At 39.4% G+C, this 15,958-nt stretch overlaps 1 protein-coding gene across 2 annotated transcripts in view; it reads right to left on the bottom strand.

Moving 5' to 3' along the window:
• Positions 1 to 15,425, bottom strand: part of LOC139478910 (orexin receptor type 2-like) — a 172,677-nt gene extending 157,252 nt beyond the window's left edge. For both annotated transcript variants that reach the window (XM_071261596.1, XM_071261595.1), the window contains exon 1: positions 14,325 to 15,425. In XM_071261596.1, coding sequence (XP_071117697.1) covers positions 14,325 to 14,699 — 375 coding nt within the window. In that variant the 5' untranslated portion in view covers positions 14,700 to 15,425. The remainder of the gene's footprint in view (positions 1 to 14,324) is intronic.
• Positions 15,426 to 15,958: the final 533 nt, after the last annotated feature.

Raw genomic sequence — 15,958 nt, forward strand, 5'->3', positions numbered from 1 at the left:
GTCCCCCCAATTTTACATTGATGAAATCAATGAGGAAGTCAAGGATATCACATATTGTTTTCTCAGTAAACTTCAGATGTCATTTGCTTTCATTTTTGACAAATTGACCGAAACCTCTAAAGACAAACTTTTCATGTTGGGCAAACAAATGAGAAAAAGCACGCGGTCGAATCACAGCTCATACAAGCACACGATAAAAACGCCAAGGTTTAGCAGAGGAGAGGGAGAAGAGTCTTGGAATGGCGCCGATGGGAGCCACGCAGTTCCATTTTGCAAGAACGATGGCGTATAGCCGACTGACCATTGCCAGACTACTTCAGCGGTACGACCAAACTGGGACTACCACAGAAGGGACAGCTCACGAAGCGGTAACCACGTGTGACCACTCCACAGGAGGACCGCACGAGCTTCACACGTTGTACCCATGTCGGGAATCGAACCCGGGTCCTCGGCGTGACGAGCGAACACCTTAACCCAAATAGCCGTGACCGATCAACATCGGCGAAATAGTCGATAGTCATCTCTAACTGATCGACGTTGGCAACGACGTGATTCAGCTACGAGGTTCAACTTGTATCATCATTATGGTCCGAAGTGGGTGTATCAACGGGAAGGTGAATGATTGGAGGCATTCAAGATGTTCATGTGTGGGGTTTCCATGCATTTACTATGTATAACATATGATAGTCACGATAGGCTGAAATACTGCCGATGTGACTTTAAGTTTTCACTCATTCATGTGTGGGATGGAAATTGTGGGAAAACACAAGACACGCCTGGTCATCATCTGTGGACATGTACACGCCCAACGTTACTTGGATGTCATCCTGTAGCCAGTTGTTCTCCCCTTCCTCAGGAAACATCCACAAGGGATATTGTTCCAACAGGACATGAATAATCACGTCACCATGAGGCTTGCATCTGGACGCTCGAGGAGGTCACACAACATTTGTACCTTTACCAGGAGCTTTGAAATCGATATTTGTTATTTGATACATATTCGTACCTATCAATCGTTTGGACCACCCGATCATCAATTTAGTCGCCCTCAACGACGGACACGAGTACTTATTTGAAACTATATATTAAATCAACCAAGCCAAGCTTTGGTTAATTACGACTTTATGAACATTTTTTTCTGTAGTAGTAATTTGGCAATTTTGTAAGTGCACATATGCACATGCGATAATCTTTCAAGGAATCGGAAATCTATTTAAGCATCTATTTTTGCCGTGGATAGAGCGAGAGAGGTTTCACTTTGGCCCAAATCGTTTAATTGATTTTCCAAAACGTGAGGGTATTTTTTCTCTCAAGTGAATGAGAAACCTTTCTTAACATGAACATCAAGTATGCATTAAAGAATGGAAATTTATTTTATTAACAAAATGGATTTCTTTAGCTGGTCGAAGTGAACACAATATAACTTAGGCAGAAGAAGAGCCAAGTCGTTTTAATAGTTTGACAAAGTAATGTCAAGTTGAGTGCAGTCTACGTAGATTGTTCCCCTTGGAACAGTGTGCCCTCGGGAAATACGTCATCAAGAAACAAATAACTACTTTCTCAAAATGAAACAATGTTTCACAATCCATTAGAAGGCATTTATATTGGGTGTTAGGACGATGTGAGGAGACCCATGAAGATCCGGGGTAGAATAGGTCTTCAGCAACCCATGCTTGCTGTAAAAGGTGACTATGCTTGTCGTAAGAGGCAACTAATGTGATCGGGTGTCAGGCTCGCTGACTTGATTGATGCATGTCATCATATCTTAATTGCAAGGATCGATGCTCATGATGGCAATCACTGGATTGTCTGATCCAGACTCGATTATTTATAGACCGCTGTCATATAGCTGGAATATTGCTGACAAACCAACCAACCAACCAATCAACTCTATTGTGATGGTATGTAACCATGATAACAAAGGAAAATGCATAAAGGTAAATGGATTATTACAATTCAGCTGGGAGCTCATGATGTCAATCACTGAATGTCTGATCCAGACTCGATTATTTATAGAACGCCGTCATATAGGTGGAATATTACTGAGTGCAGCGTTAAACAACAAACAAACTTTGTGAGGACCAAGCTCTATATCTGGCCTCGGTAGGAAGGAGGTACCACAGAACTGATATGGAATGAAACACCATTACTGCTGATTCCGATCATTAAGAATTTCCGATATTATTAACGACTACATATGCAGAGAACTGTATTCTGTAACAATAATTCTTTAATTTTGAAATTTGTGCAGAGTCCGGGTAAGGAGACCCAGATTGATGACTGAAATTATATATGTGCAGGGACATTCGTATGTTTGAACAAGAAAAAAGAAATCTGCTTCAAAAAGGGATGCATATAAAACGGTCACAGGCGTGAAATATGAACAAAATATTCCCAGAAAACATTTCAAGCATATGACCAATTTGTTCTGATCTAATTTAATTACAATGTGCCTCTAAATATGAATCTCTCTCTGTTGGTCTGTTGGTCCCATTTTAAAGTTCGTTCAATGCACATAAACAGTATCAGTATCCATTCTTTGACATAGCTTTAACGTCGCAATTCTTAGATCAGGTTAGGAATAAATTACCCCTTTTTGATAGTTTAACAGGCTTGTATAGTTTAACAGGCCATTCCTTACGTTTTCGAATATGGAACCATCTTGTGAAAAATGCTAGAAGCTACTCGTATTGACACGATTTGCATTCACAGTAAGAATAGTTTAAACGCTCCAAAATAGTTTGGATTTAACGATGACGGTTTTTACAAGCTGGCCATTTATATTGTTCATAGAATCAAGGTAATCTGGCACTACTGACTCATCACGCTCCACTCATTCGAGTGCCATATTGCATTATTGACACTTTCTGAATCCCTCGGCTGCAAATTTAAATGAAGGCATACAGAAAGGTCAATACCCTCGAGTTGTTTAAAGAAACCTACCGAATGTGTAAAGGTTAACCTCCCTGCTCACTAAATTAAGTGGGTTAGATTTGGTATGCAGAGATCCATGCTTGTCGTATGAGCCGCCGACTAACGGGGTCGGGTGGTCAGGCCAAGTGACTCCCAATCTGTTGACTGACATTGGGAGAGTACCCGGGTTTGCTGCCAGGAATACAGCCCTTCTGACAATCACGGTAATGCAGAGGGCTGCAGTGTTGAGGAGTCTTCACATTCTCCGAAAGGTTCTCTGTGGGTTCGACTAGGCAGCGCTTCCTGGGATAAGTTCCATTCGCTGTCATGGCTGCGTGTCGAGAGAGCAAGGGCCCTGAGTTGATGATGAGCCTAACCAAGCTTCACTGTGCCAGGATGACCCAAAACCTTTTTGCTGCATTTTTTAAATGGTAATCTCCATAAGGAAGCTGCCTTGTCAGGCGCTGGAAGGTTAACAGACACATTTCCGTCTCACCCCTCAGGGTACCAATTTTAACTGCTGGATATTTGTATATGTGTCATGTTAACTGTCAGTTGTCTATTTGTAGCGTTGATAAAACTAGTTGATGCTATTTATTGATTTACTTCAAACATATCCGTGACGATCCGGGGTAGAATAGGTCTTCAGCAACCCATTCTTGCCGTAAAAGGTTACTATGCTTGTCGTTAAAGCGAATAACGGGATCGGGTGGTCAGGCTAGCTGGCATCGATCCCAATTGCGTGGATCGATGCTCATGATAAAATCACTGGATTGTCCAGATTCGATTATATACAGACGTCGTCATACGGCTATATTGCTTCGTGCGGCGTAAAACAACTAACCAACACATTGCGTGAATCGATGCTCATGATGTCAATCATTGGAATGTCCAGATTCGATTATTTACAGACCGCCGTCATATAGCTGGAATATTGCTGAGTTAAACAACAAAGAAAACGTCAAACATCTATTTCACGATTATGCTTGCTTGTAATGTTTCCTCAGATGTACAGACATCAGATGTCAAACGACAAGAACGGCTTTTTGTAAAATACTGACACTGATAACACTTTAACTGTAATTGTTAATGCTGAATAATATATTCTTTTCATGGCTGTAGCATATGAAAAGCGATAACCATACGGCAATAATCATCCTACCATAACATAACCAGAAAAGACGTCATAAAGACAGACATCAAAGTAACATTCAATACTGCCAATACTGGAAAGCAAAATAATGGCAGGAATAGTTAATTTTAACAAAAATATAACTTCAGATTTATCAACTCCATATACTTGTAAAAATATCGTTAGCATGTTAGAATATACATGTATTTTGTGTGAGTAAATCTTCACCATTAACTTAACCTCGCATTGAGTAAAGTAGTTTTATTCAAGCAGACACTAAGCTATCTAAGCTGCATTAACAACCAATGTCATCGGATGTGTCCAATAATCGCTGAAAACATGGCTGATAATGCATTAAGGATTACCTCATTTGTTTGTCAGGATTGATACATGTCCCTAATGATGGCCGTTAAGACTGCCCAAATGATGAATATCCCAACTTAGCCAGGTTTGGTACTCCAGTAATTGGAGCACGAGCGTGGAATTGGCTGAAGGCTGAAACTACTGACCACAGTTCAGTGTCCTACGGTCGGATATGAACGCCGAAGGGCCCAGAGGCGCAATTACACAGAAAAATAAGTTACTATTCTTCCGAAACAAATAAAAACTGTTAATTATCTTATGGGTAGCCTGGTGGTTTAAGCGTTCGCTCATCACGCCGAAGACCCGGGTTCGATTCCCGACATTGGTACAATGTGTGAAGCCCATTTCTGTTGTGCCCCTGTTATTGCTGGAATATTGCTACAAGCGGCGTAAAACCATACTCACTCACTCACTCACTCACTCACTCTTATTTTCGAACACAAATACAATTTGCATCAAATTGACATCAACGTCCGTTTATGCTATCCCAGGCTACACTTTTGAACAACCCATAAGCATTTTAACTGTGTCCTTAGAAGGAGATGGCTTGTGTTCCGCTGTAATGGCACTTCATCACTTAATTTTAGAAATCTCCACTTAGTTGCGAATGTGATAAGGCTAAAACGGTTTCTCATTAAATCAAAAGATTTCCATGTTGCGTGTCCAACTTGAGTTATTTATTTTTCTATTTTAAAATATGGTGATTTATCACGAGTCTATGATGACATGCTAATTAGTAAAGGGATCACGTTTAACATACGTTGCATATGCTTGGAGTAAAATTTAATATACGACTAACATTAAACAATTACAAAACAAGCAACTCTGTTTTCTGGTACTGAACACGCTTTGTTTAATTATAGTGGCAAGTGGCGTTGTTCACAATCAAAACATGAAAGCATGATTCATCTCGTAATCTCAGTTGCAAGAATATTAGCTGCTTAAAACCAAAATGTTACCAGGAAATACTTAAAACCTCCTCTCATGAAAACAAGTAAACTGACAATAATACCACCGTGTACATAAAAAAGACAAGACCCAATTCGCAATCCTATAAGGGTTAAACCAAGACGCAACGTCAACGTCAGAGCCAAATTTCGGTATCCGCCGAAACAGATTCCATTTGGCGTAAACGGTCAAAGAGCGGTGAAAAATATGTGAATGATCACTGAAAATCGCTGATGACACCAGGTATTCAAACCCTTGTTTGCCTGTAAATACAAACTTTATGGTGTAAACCAATCCAGCAATTGATGATTACCCGAATGGCATTGAGACAGTATCAAGTGTAACACAAGTCACTCATTTTATGTCTAGACCTATATTGAAAGAGGCACCAACTTATCCATGGAGCATTGTCCCTCTTCAAAGAGTCTGCATAGCCACGGTTTCTTTCAAGTAAAAATGAGCAATCTGAAGCGTGACATTTTAGGTTCATTTTGCAAATGCTTCTAAACATGTGCGACTGTCTCTTTTATGAGTTTTATATCAGACACATGCAAACGTACCCGTCGTGTCAGACTTATAATTTCAAAGGTACCTGAATTACAAATCATGCCCAAAGATTGGATTGATGCAAGGGACCGATGCCTGTGGTGTTACAATCAGGATCTGAGCCACAGAGTCACTCAAAGCCCTTACTGACCGATATCACAATACAATTATCACAAGAAGCGATTTATGGGACAGACTCGGGCACTGCTGAGACGGAGATGCCACTTAATCCGAGAGATGTGGATGGAGAGAAAATTTAGTAGATCAAACGACGTGAAGCTCATGCCAAAACACAGATCGCCTCTGTTCATGGCTCGTAATAGGGATTTTTGTCAGTTGTATCTGGAACCATTGGTAGGATTGTGTCATCTGTATCTGGTACAATTGTGCAGCGTTTACCTGCAGTGATTATATAGTTTTGTTTGGTTTGTTTGTTGTTTTAGGCCGCACTCAGCAATATTCCCGCTATATGACGGCGGTCTGGAAATAATCGAGCTGGAACAGACAGTCCAGTGATTCTTATCATGCGCATTGATCTACGCAATTGGGATCGAAGACATGCATCAACCAAGTCAGCGAGCCTGACCACCCGGTCCCGTTAGTCGCCTTGTACGACAAGCATAGTCGTCTTTTACGGCAAGCATGGGTTGCTGAAGACCTATTCTACCCCGGATCTTAACGGGTCGATTATACAGGTGCAAATACGGTCATATATGATTATGCACACATGAAGACTTGAAAATGAATTAGGAACATGCATCGTGATAGAGTAGATCCTTACGAAGACATGATGGTGATGTAACAGGATCTAGTCCACCAGTCACATAATCTTAAGGGCCTTGGCGGTAGCCTAGTGTTATTTCTTTATATATTCTAGAGTTTCTAAGTCATCCTGCACTCCCTGTAATACAGTTTTCAACTTGGTTGATGCATGTCATCGATCCCAATTGCGTGGATCGATGCTCATGATGTCAATCACTGGATTGTCTGGTCCAGACTCGATTATTTACAGACCGCCGTCATATAGCCTGAATATTGCTGAGTGCGGCGTTAAACAAACAAACAAACAAAAAGCAAGTAAATAACAAATTACATAAACAATACAGGTGAAAGATAACACATAATAAGGTTTAGTGGCAAGGTTTAATTTTGTTTACACAATATTACAAAAAGTAATTGACAAGTGACTAAAATAAATAAATCTTGTTTTACACTAGCGAACATTATTCAGCTACCTTCTTCACTGAGTACGTTCTATGAAGTTAATAAATTGTCAGTCATGAAAAAATAACATTAACAGCGTCACAAGGCCATTATAAAACGAACATCTCATAACCATCGCCCTGTCTCAAAATGGCGAGCGTGACACTTAGGCGGAAGTGAGCAATGATAATAGGTCTTGGCGCAGACACTGAGTATGATACTCCCTCTCTCCTCTGCGGCAGGATAGTAAATTCGATGTTTACTAACCTTCTGACCGCTGTTACAAGTTAGTAGAATTCCCAATGTTTTTTTTCTCTCAGTGATACATGATTTAGTGGTGTGGACAAATACGCTGACTCTATTTTTCAGCCATTATCATATTACAATGCATCAAAACAAACCTACACAATGTATTGTCATGTATTCAAGCTTCATATACTTTTTCATTGTAAAAATAGTCGTACAACGAAGTGGTGCGTGACCGTTTTTTGTCTGCAGACCAGTGGCAAAACAATGTTGATAGGGTAATGAAAATATAGCTCTAGCTATCACTGCCACATTGAAAATCATAACATCTTGGACACATTTGGGTATCATCAATGGCGGGAGCAAGCAGATGAGGTGTCAACTCCATCAATTTATTTATTTCGTTTACGACGGACGACGGACGACGGACAAACAGGCCACGGCATAAGCTAACTGCAACTTTGAGTCAGGTGAGCTAAAATTTATAAAAAAAAACAGCTGGGAACCAGTATCGCAATTGTAACCAGAAACTGTGTCAATTAAGGCTTTTATTCAGCTCTGTCGAGTCAATCAGCATAAGGATCAAGTGTAGGCAGTATTTCGAGCTAGGCTAGAAAATCGATGACTTGAAATTAAATAAAAGGCAAATGATTATCGGGCATTAATTATATGTTGAAGCGATAAATTATGTTCCCACATGGCAATATATCGCGTACACGACACTTATGTAATCTACAGAATGCATAAATGTGTTATTTAAGGTGTTTACTAGACTCTAAACTTGTACATAAACAAACTTGGATTGACAAGTTTAGGTAAGCCTTTATGGCATCTGTTGTTTAACGTATTAGACTGTTGTTTAACGTACAATACTATCAATCATACTATCATCATTTACAAGACTGTTCTCGAGTTATAAAATAACATTCAGCTTAGTATTCTATTAATACTGATGGTATTCTAATAAGAACTATAGCTCGTAATGACAATAATTGAAAGAGCCAATAACGCCCGTTTGATCTCTTCGCCCAAGGAACGCAACTCTGCACAGCGAATTGTGGCGCCTTTGACGACTGGGCCACCCGTTATACACATTATCAAATGTATAAGTGTATGTCCTACTGATTTAGGAAACAAATGCCAACCTTGTGATTTTATAGAGCTGTAATATATTGTCTTCGAGTTTAAGAAGTGTCCTCCGTATGTGTCAGTATTATAGATCAAGAAATTCTATTTTAAGGGACCCGTGAAGACCCGGGGAAGAATAGGTCTTCAGGAACCCATGCTTGCTGTAAAAGGCGACTATGCTTGTCGTAAGAGGCGACTAACGGGATCGAGTGGTCAGGCTCGCTGACTTGGTTGATGCCTGCATCGTATCCTAATTTCATGGATCGATGCTCATAATGTCAATCTCTGTATTGTCTCATCCATACTGGATTATTTCAAGACGTCCGTCATATAGCTGGAATATTGCTGAATGCGGCGTTAAACAACAAACAAACAAATGGTCTATTTGAAGGGTTATTAGAGTAAATTTGAATTCTTCATGCGTTGATAACACAATCTAATAGTAAATGTATCCAAATAAGTCCAACTAATTTACTCATTTGGATGAGTCAAAGACAGACGCCTAAGTGTATATCCTTTATTTCATCTTGTTCTGCCATCAAAGGTAACCGTTAAAGATGCCAATATATTGTTCGGAACGTAGTTTATTTCGTAAATAACCCATGACAAAATGGATTTGTGTTTTACAGTCTCTCGCATAGGGGATCTGCACTGACGCACGGTGCCTGTTTGATATGATAGTGCTGAACAGACAATAAACCGTAGAAATAGTATCCCTTGCTGTAGCCTAGCTCGGCAATCCATTAATGAAGTGAATGTGTTTTTGTTAACCCTAAAGCTAATTAAAGGCTTTCAAGCAACAAACCTCATTGCACAAGTCTTTAAGTTCACTGTGCTTAAGGCCTCATGATGCAGATATCGATACAGAAGTAATTGCAGTGAATGGAGTGCTGATGTACCAAATTGTTCCATCATCTAAGAATGGATTTCCTAGAAGCGCCACATTCTACCGTGACACTGTGTTGATTGCTTGATAGGCATAGAAAAGACTCGTACTTGATGGATGGTTGCAGCATTAAATTTGACGCTTTGATATAGCCAAGTTTGGCGTCATATTTCCTTCGTCACAGTATGACGTCATAATAGTGACGTGCTGTGTAGATGGGAGCCTTGTGAGACTTTCTTAATGTTCTGTATCAAGGGTTTCCTTGACACAAAGCTTAACATCATAACACGTTATTGTTGTACAGCCAACTCAAAAACGAGGCACGGGAGACACATTCGTCTAAATTCACGGTACAGAGTTGAGTCCCTTGGGTGATGACCAACGTCATTTCAGGTTCACAGCAGAGGAAAACTACAGATAATCTAGATTTGTACATTGCGCGACATATAACAATAGTGTCTGTGTCCGCTTCAATTCACCACACATACACTACTGTTCGAAAGAAACGTCGGATGTTGCGTATGGCTTTACACCATGGGCATCTTTTTTAGTTAGACGTTTTCAACGCCATTAACACTAATGACTTTTTTTGGAGCGTAAAATATGTTTTCCGGCCGAAGGATGTCCTATAGACATGGTTCTTTGATTTGATTTAATCCTCTAATGAACAGTGTCGGACTGTTCTGTAGGACTAGATAAACTCCTTACAGCGTCTCAAAAACAAGCTAAACGGTACCTTGAGTACGTCAGAGGTGGTTAGTACATGTTTCCTTGCAACTGACATTCTTGCACGACATGCATTAGAGGATAACTGTTCGGTGTTTTCAGATTTGCTGGTTTCATGGACTTTCTGAGCATCCCATAGTCAATCTAAAATCTCATTTTGTTTATCGTCATTGTGAAATAAAACAAATTATTAGTCATTAGCATACCGTTGCATAATTCCGTGAAGACTGAACTCGCCTGATTAGCAGAATGTGGGAAAATACTAGAACATCGAAGTTTTTTTTCTGATGACACTTAAAAGAACTTGGTATCTATTTCTCCTTGGCGAATGTCAAAGTTTTTTAAATTTGAGATTTTGAAAAATAGATACTTATTAAAACAAAGTATTCATATGTAGTGACAAATCTGAAAGATTTCCGGGCTTCGATTCTTATTATCCATGTTTTTCATCAAATCAGTGAGTGAGTGGGGTTTTACGCCGCTTTTAGCAATATTCAAGCAATATCACGGCGGGGGACACCAGACATGGGCATCACACAGTGTACCCATGTCGGGAATCGAACGCGGGTCTTCGGCGTGACGAGCGAAAGCTTTGACCACTAGGCAACCCGATCGCCCTCATCCAATCAGATTGCAGTGTACACACATATTCGATTTATAAATGTTGGAGCCCAACACTTACTGTATTCATCAGGAGTCTCGGGTTCGAGCCTTCAGTTATATTCCTGCGTATACTTACAACTCACATACCCCCTACTTCTTGTTGTACCAGTCTGCAACACGCTATATTAGCATTAGAGTCAACGTTATTAGCATTTTTACTGGCTTAAAACAGCCCATACCTAATTCATGAACATATGGTGCAGGCATTTATACATATCAATACTAGAATACAATTAGAACAGCCTACATATGATAAATATTGAATACTAAACGAGCCCCCGTGTAATACCAATTTTGAGAAACGAGTGAATAGTTCTGGTATACAACAACTATTCACGAGTTTTATAAAATTGGTTTTACACGGGAGCTCGTTTAGTATTCTATTTATTACTTGCCATTTATAACGTTCTAAGAATTAAACTGTTGAGTTTGAATAGGCTGCCACCTACACGATCCACTGCATAATCAAATTGAGTTTAACAGAATAATACTTCAAACACGTCAAAAGTTTAAACGTATGAATTTTATGCCATACAACGGCCAACCTTTAGAATTCAGGCGTCCGTTCCACAAAATTATCTTAGCGCTAAGGTTATCGCAACTCACATACTTTAACTTAGACTAACGACTGTCGTTGCGCTACAATATAGACTAATGGAACGGGGCCTTATGGAACGGGGCCTTGCACTTCAAAGTTTACAATTACGTCACAATACCCGATGACGTAATTTGTGGAATTTTGTTGCAAGATCCATGTCACAATGTCATGTGACGTGAGCCTAGCAACACGGTTGCTGGGGACATCGAGTGAGCATAAGCTCCTCTCGGTGATCTATCACCTCCACGCACAATGTCGTTGAATAAGCCAAGGGACGTTGAGAGCTTTCAATATTTGTTCGTGAAACGTGTTCCGAGAGGACATAAGCACGCGTTTTGGTATTACACAATGTGTAATACAGCTGTATGAATATTAAACGGGTGATCTCTTCACGGGTAAGTAATAATATAAAATAATCTGATATTGTATTGGCCATCATTTATTAAGTACTTTTAGTCCGCTCTCCCTCTAACTGGAAAATAAACATAAAATAAACTCCCGGCCAAAAGAAAGTATTCACCTGCTTGATGGTGGTACAAAACAGAAATGGTTATTCGATGGTGATAGATTTGATACGGGTGTCATAGTTGTGTATAGGTTCTTAAGTTTGCAGTGTTTCGGCGACGTTTTGATATAAAGTTAAACTTTGTAATTTTCAAGTGTATTCGCCTATTTGGGCGTTGTGTAAAAGCGCGGCGAAATAGAGCAGTGTAAATAATACAGTCTTCTGGGATGGGGCACTGACTTAAAGGTCACTCTAACCGGTTATGTGAACAATATTTTTATCTTTATAAACTGAACAACGGTAAAGATTGGTCATATCATCAAACTCATATCAAGTATATCATTATGAAGCAGTTGACCACGAACAGAAAGGGAGGTGGGCGACATCATTTCTTGTTGCCACGACAGAACGGAGAGGAGGACATGTCAGTGCAAGTTCAATAGCTGCAACGTCTCTACAATGTCATATCTTTGGAGAGATTACAACCAATTTAAGAGGCTAGTGACTTATCCCCGTCATGAAACATACATGACCTGTGACTAATTTGTAAATAATGCTTTGAAACATGCAGAAATAGGCACAGTTTATTTATCAGTGAAGAAATCATAACGGCTGCCGAGGCTGTGTTTAACTTAAAATGTATTTCCTCACTGGCATATAATTAGCTATATCTAAATGTTGTTGATACTGCTACCTATACATAAATATTGCACACTGAGACATTGACATATTGAAAATATCTGTCTTCAGGCGTATTGAAGTAAATGTGCAATCAAACTTTTTACAAAACTATTTTCATCATTGTAACGAAACATATTTTGAAGATAAATATATATAACTATTATTTTGTGCATTCAAAATAATTTGACATGCATAATCAGCATCACCAGAGATGGCATTTTGTAAATATTTGTTTGAGAAAAAACGCCTTGATATTACTGGAATATTGCTAAATGCGGCGTAAAACCATGATACAAACAATTTGAGAAAACAACATAATAATTCATCATGTGAATCTAAATTTAACAAAGGTGTACTAGTGTTGACTGTTCACTAAATTGACTAAGTTCTGTTTTTGTTGCATCAAGTATAATAAATACAGTAAATATACTTTTCCAAATAACAGGTCCATCTTTCCTGATATTGTGTGTCACTAGATGCTGTCTGGCACTATATCCTCGGCGAAGCCGTGCAGTGACAGCCAAGACAATCATATCTAATTACGTCAACCGCCCCTATGGCCAGCGATCCTTCGTGACTCTTCATAAACATCCGGATAAAATCCCTGTCCTGGGATAAGTGTGAAGGAGTCATACAAAGGACGGCGCCACGGATGCTGTCTTCAGATGTACAGCCAGTTCCACGCGTTTCATTTGGCGTGTTTATCAATTACACACTTTATCTGGGGACGTTGATTCGACTATGTATAAAAGAGCAGCTATTGACCTTTAATGAACGTGTTTTTTTACTTCCGTTTGATATCACAACTTAATTTTCAAATATGGAAATGACAAACTAATAAAGAGAATGTAGTGGTATGAAGTTTGTCACCTCAATCCGCGTAAAATCAATTTCCTTCGCGAAGTGTCTTGGGTGATCAAATATTTCGCAATGAATTGATTGAAAACAGTCGTGTAAAGTTAAATCTGTGAATCTGCGCCCGTGCTTGCGTATTTCTGCGCTCGTGTGTGTGAAGGCAATGAGATAAACACATTGGTGTATATTATAGACATTTATGCGTATTCTAGATTGGTTAAAGGTTATGTTTTTCAAGAACAAATACGGGAGAGACATTCGGAGAGATGATGATTCCAGAGATTTGTCTGGACCTTCTTCCGATCGCACAGCTTGTTACTCAAGGTAACGTATGACGTCACCCTTTATTTGATGACGTATCGGCGTTCATACGTGACTTTATTCAGAAAGACAATGTTATATACCATCACTCAACAGAGGGGTCTCTCAGCAGCTATAAGTGGTATCTTTCATCCATGCGTATGTATTCATAACCAATCTCTTTTTGATCAATATATGACAATATTCACTTCACATTATGTATGACATACTGAGTACTGAGTATGTTGTCAAGTACATACTTGTTTCACACACGAAAACACACTAAACATAAGCTTATGTCCTAATGATTTAATACAATAATTCAGTTCCTTTCAATCTAACTTAACGTATAGTTACTCCATGTGTTATATGTTAATATTTCAAATCATGAAGACATATGCATATATCGCACCGGTAATATTGAATAACCGCTAGAAAAGCACAGCACACATCATGTACACGAATCGGTCTACTGTACAACGTTCACCACGTACCGAAATGCTAGAATAATACTAAATAGCATTTATGTTGAAGATCTAAGTTCCAATATTTATATTCATAAGAATCTGAAAGAAACGCCAACGTCAGTTTGTTCAGTATTTAACACAATGTAGTTAACTTATGTACTTACCTGATAATATTCGACTACTTTGCACATGGCATTGCCCAAAAACCACGTTTCCCATATAGACTGAGTGTACGACGGCGGAAGACAGAGGACGATGACCAGAAAATCCGCCACGGCCAGATTCACAAGAAAATAGTTTGTGGTGGTTCTCAACAGCCGGTTCCTCCAGACTGCAAAACAGACCAGGAAGTTTCCAGACACTCCAAAGATGAATACAAGTACGTACAGTATAGTAAATATCCACTCATGAGGCTTGGGGTATATGAATGTATAGATGGAATTCATTAAATCCTCGTCCGACTGATAGCATTGCTCTATCGGACCTTGTTTGGGATAGTAATGCTTGCACGTGTGGTTGGTTGAATTCATAACCACCATTGTGATTTCAAAGGTCTTCCTGTCCGTATTCTCGTAACCTTTTCATGTAAAATGCAGGTTTTAGACAACGTTCATTTTACCAAGTCAAATTCTCGTTGCGAGTCACTCGAACATTGCTTGTTGTTGCGTTGGTTTTGTTTACAACTTTTGAATTGTAGTGAATATAAAGCGTCAAAGCCAGATAACATCTGGTACGTGTTTGCCCATGGACATATGCTTCCGATCCTAACCATGCTAGTTATGTCATATGTTGCACAGCATGAATTGATACTGTGTTATCCACTTGTGTTCATTCCGTTTGACTTTTGTCAATAACATGTGTTTAAATCAATAGGAATTACACTCAAAAGTGATTACGTTCAAAATGGCATTTCACACAGACAGGATTCTGCAGGGAAATAGAAATACCAGAGGCATAAGTCATCCAAAACTCTACCATGCACATCAAACTTTGATATACACTTGCACACGTATGTCCAACTGTGCCATACTCTACATCCAAAAGCTTCTTTCGCGTCCTCTAAAATATGTCCTCTACTCCTCAGTGTCAAATTGCCATATTCGCGGGTTAGTCAATATACGGTATAAAATCCGACTTTTTATGAGCCCACGAAGATGGTTTATGTCACATCATTGAAATCGTGTACAGTGTGACCAGTGCATCACATGCAACATTCCCTCATCACTTGGTATTTGGAAGCTGAGAAGTTGTACATGGAAGCCTCTGTAACCCCTCCTGGCAATCACCTGAACCTCACATGTAGAACCCAGACAGATGGTCCTGATCGTTGACAGAGGCCCCCGTAAGAGAAAATGATTGACGGAAATTGCTGCCACTTTCCACCAGTCACAGCGGGGCTCGGAGACAATCGATAACCACGCCCCGTCGTCAGAAGAAACATCTCCGGCCTGTACCGTCGGGAGATGAGAGAAATAGATGAATGCTGCATTAGACACGAAATCATATTTCTTCTTGAGACTTGATTTATTTTTAAATTTGTCTTCGTAAATGGAAATGACATGAACTATTTCTTTCCTGAATTCCAGAATCATAAAAACTTAACTCCCTGATTTAAATTTCAACTTCGTTTCATCGGAGTTTAGGGATGTGGGTATTTTATATTCTCGATAAATTGCTCAATATGAATTTTCCCTTGGGAAATGATTCATATATTAATAGCAGTTTAAGCCTAAATTGAACCATTACTTATTATAGAACTTGTCTCCTAAAGGCTGCTCTAATAGCGGGTCACGTACAC

The sequence above is a fragment of the Haliotis cracherodii genome, unplaced genomic scaffold (genome assembly GCF_022045235.1).
Source record: "Haliotis cracherodii isolate W230 unplaced genomic scaffold, xgHalCrac1.p SCAF_4, whole genome shotgun sequence".
In the NCBI taxonomy this organism is placed as follows: domain Eukaryota; kingdom Metazoa; phylum Mollusca; class Gastropoda; order Lepetellida; family Haliotidae; genus Haliotis; species Haliotis cracherodii.